Source organism: Antrostomus carolinensis, unplaced genomic scaffold, assembly GCF_000700745.2.
Source record: "Antrostomus carolinensis isolate BGI_N321 unplaced genomic scaffold, ASM70074v2 scaffold30608, whole genome shotgun sequence".
Classification (NCBI taxonomy): Eukaryota; Metazoa; Chordata; class Aves; order Caprimulgiformes; family Caprimulgidae; genus Antrostomus; species Antrostomus carolinensis.
This window is the reverse complement of record NW_010331376.1, coordinates 1-398: the sequence shown is the minus strand read 5'-3', so window position 1 is coordinate 398 and position 398 is coordinate 1. Positions and strand designations below refer to the sequence as shown.

Below are 398 nucleotides of genomic sequence, written 5' to 3'. Positions count from 1 at the left end.
GAGGGTGACAGACACCAACAGAGCAGGGCAGGGACACCCAGGGGTGTGCAAGGGATGGCACAGGATGAGCTCTGAAGGGTCAGGACAAGCTCTACATGCTCTGTAGGGAGGGTGAGATCTATAGGGTGGGGTACGGTGTGCTGCAGGGGATGGAGGGGGGTGTGGGGTATGGACAAGGTGTGTCTGTGTCAGGGATGGAGGGCCATGTATGAGGTATGGTGTTCTGTAGGGGATTTGGGGCTGGGTAGGGATGGGGGATCAGTAAGGGAGGGAGGGCCATGCAGGGGCAGGGGCAGGAGGAGGGTGATGCCCCAGGACTGTGCGCTCTCACCAGGGACAGGGTGAGCCGGCTGCCCGCTGCCTTGTGGTACCGCTCGGGGCTCCCACACTGCAGCTCA

At 62.3% G+C, this 398-nt stretch overlaps 1 protein-coding gene across 1 annotated transcript in view; it reads right to left on the bottom strand.

Moving 5' to 3' along the window:
* LOC104529029 (atrial natriuretic peptide receptor 2) overlaps positions 1–394 on the bottom strand; it is a gene marked incomplete at both ends in the record, with an annotated part of 2,664 nt that extends 2,270 nt beyond the window's left edge. The window contains one exon of the mRNA XM_029086279.1: positions 333–394. Within this exon, the coding sequence (XP_028942112.1) occupies positions 333–394 (62 nt within the window). The remainder of the gene's footprint in view (positions 1–332) is intronic.
* Positions 395–398: the final 4 nt, after the last annotated feature.